This window comes from Nyctereutes procyonoides, unplaced genomic scaffold (assembly GCF_905146905.1).
Source record: "Nyctereutes procyonoides isolate TBG_1078 unplaced genomic scaffold, NYPRO_anot_genome, whole genome shotgun sequence".
NCBI lineage: Eukaryota > Metazoa > Chordata > Mammalia > Carnivora > Canidae > Nyctereutes > Nyctereutes procyonoides.
Window position 1 is genome coordinate 21,972,823 of NW_026575034.1, and position 1,777 is coordinate 21,974,599.

Genomic DNA, 1,777 nt, shown 5'->3' on the forward strand with positions numbered 1-1,777 from the left:
CAAAGGTAGTAAACATTTTCTTGGAACATGCAAATTAAGAGGACAGATACAAAAGATAATCAGTTCTATGTAATTTGAGATGGTTAAAGAAAAAAGTAAAGCAAGTACAGATCATAGGAGGTGGGATTTAAAATGTATAGACTCAGGACTGAAGTGCAAAGCAGCAAGTTTGGTAGTTATAGTTGAAAACATTGATAGCTACTGAAAAAAGGAACACAAGAGCCTTTGCCTTTAACTTAGGAAATGAGAAACACAGGGGTGAGTTGTATGTTAGGAAATACCTAGCCTTCAAATATCTCAAAATTAGCAACAGAAACAATGTAAACCCGAGCATTAGTGCTCTTGTGTACCCATTATCACCTCCTTCATATAAATGTTGAGAAAATTGATCAAGAAAAACCCTTGATTTTCTGAAAGTCTAGAATATTTTCTTTCTCCTGTTTACTCCCTTCCCATACTTTGCATACAGCTAGAACCCTAAAATTTCAAGTTAATGGGAGTTACAGTTTTATTTTTATGTCTGTGTTCTAGAAAATTTCACCTAGTCTATTTTTACCTAAACTTCTCCTTCAGTGACTCTCCCCCACTCATTGTGTCTTCTTCAAAGAGAAGAGGAGAATAAATTTGTCCTGGATCTGCTTAGTCTTCACTCCATAGACAATAGGATTGAGAGCGGGGGGGATGGCCACATAGAGGTTGGCAAACAGGATAAGCACATTTCGAGGGACACTATGCCCAAAGCGATGGGCAAGGATGGAAAAGAAGGCAGGTGTGTAAAACATGAGGATGACACAGACATGAGAACCACAAGTGCTGAGGGCCTTCTGGCGGGCACCCTGAGATGAGAGCTGAAAGACAGCACGGAGGATGAAGGTATAGGAAACAGCAATAATGATCACATCTGAGATGACAGTCATAAGAGGCACAGAAAAGCCATACCAGATGTTGATGGAGATGTCAGCAGAGGCAAGCCGAGCAACACCTATGTGCTCACAGTATGTGTGTGGTATGATGCGTGTCCCGCAGAAGGGTAACCGTTTCAGCAGAAAAACATCTGGCAAGATGACAGAGAAGCTCCTCACAACAATGCTCGCTGCAAGCTTGATGATCACCTGCGGAGTCAGGATGGTGGTGTACCTCAAGGGGAAGCAGATGGCAACGTAGCGATCAAATGCCATGGCCAACAGGATGGCTGAGTCGACTACAAAGCTGAAGTGGAGGAAAAACATCTGGGTGAGACAGCCAGAGAAGGTTATTTCCTGGGAGTGCAGCCAGAGGTTAGTGAGCAGTTTGGGCACTGTGGCAGTGGACAGGATGAGGTCCGTGGTAGCCAGCATAGCTAGGAAGAAAAACATGGGCTCATGGAGGCTGTGCTCCACTGCAATGAGGTAGAGGAGGGTGCAGTTACCCACAAGAGCCAGAACATAGATGACACAAAAGGGAATCCCGATCCAGATGTGAAACTTCTCCAGGCCAGGTATCCCCACAAGGATAAAGGAACCAGGATTGTAACAGCTCAGATTATACATGGTCTCCTCAGTCTGGGATCCACTGGCTTTGGGGCCCTGAGGACACATCAGCGATAGAATGGGCTGGGGCTGACCATGGTAGGTGACTGCAACTGTCACATTCAGGAGTCTTGCCTGAGAGTCCCCTGTGCCCCCTGGATGTTGACACCTATAGAACTGACTTTTTATTACCCCTTTTCTTTGCCAGTGGCCCCTTTTCATTTCCTTTATACACTTATTAATACACATTACAGAATGCTTTTTTTTTG

At 44.3% G+C, this 1,777-nt stretch overlaps 1 protein-coding gene across 1 annotated transcript; it reads right to left on the minus strand.

The window, feature by feature from the left end:
* Nucleotides 1-587: 587 nt before the first annotated feature.
* Nucleotides 588-1,529, minus strand: LOC129505127 (olfactory receptor 52H1-like). Its single transcript, XM_055318083.1, has one exon. The coding sequence runs from the start codon at nt 1,527-1,529 to the stop codon at nt 588-590; it is 942 nt and encodes a 313-aa protein (XP_055174058.1).
* Nucleotides 1,530-1,777: the final 248 nt, after the last annotated feature.

Bases quoted from the DNA above. Each gene is read 5' to 3' on its own strand.
- LOC129505127 (XM_055318083.1), bottom strand. From the start codon at position 1,529: ATGTATAATCTGAGCTGTTACAATCCTGGTTCCTTTATCCTTGTGGGG.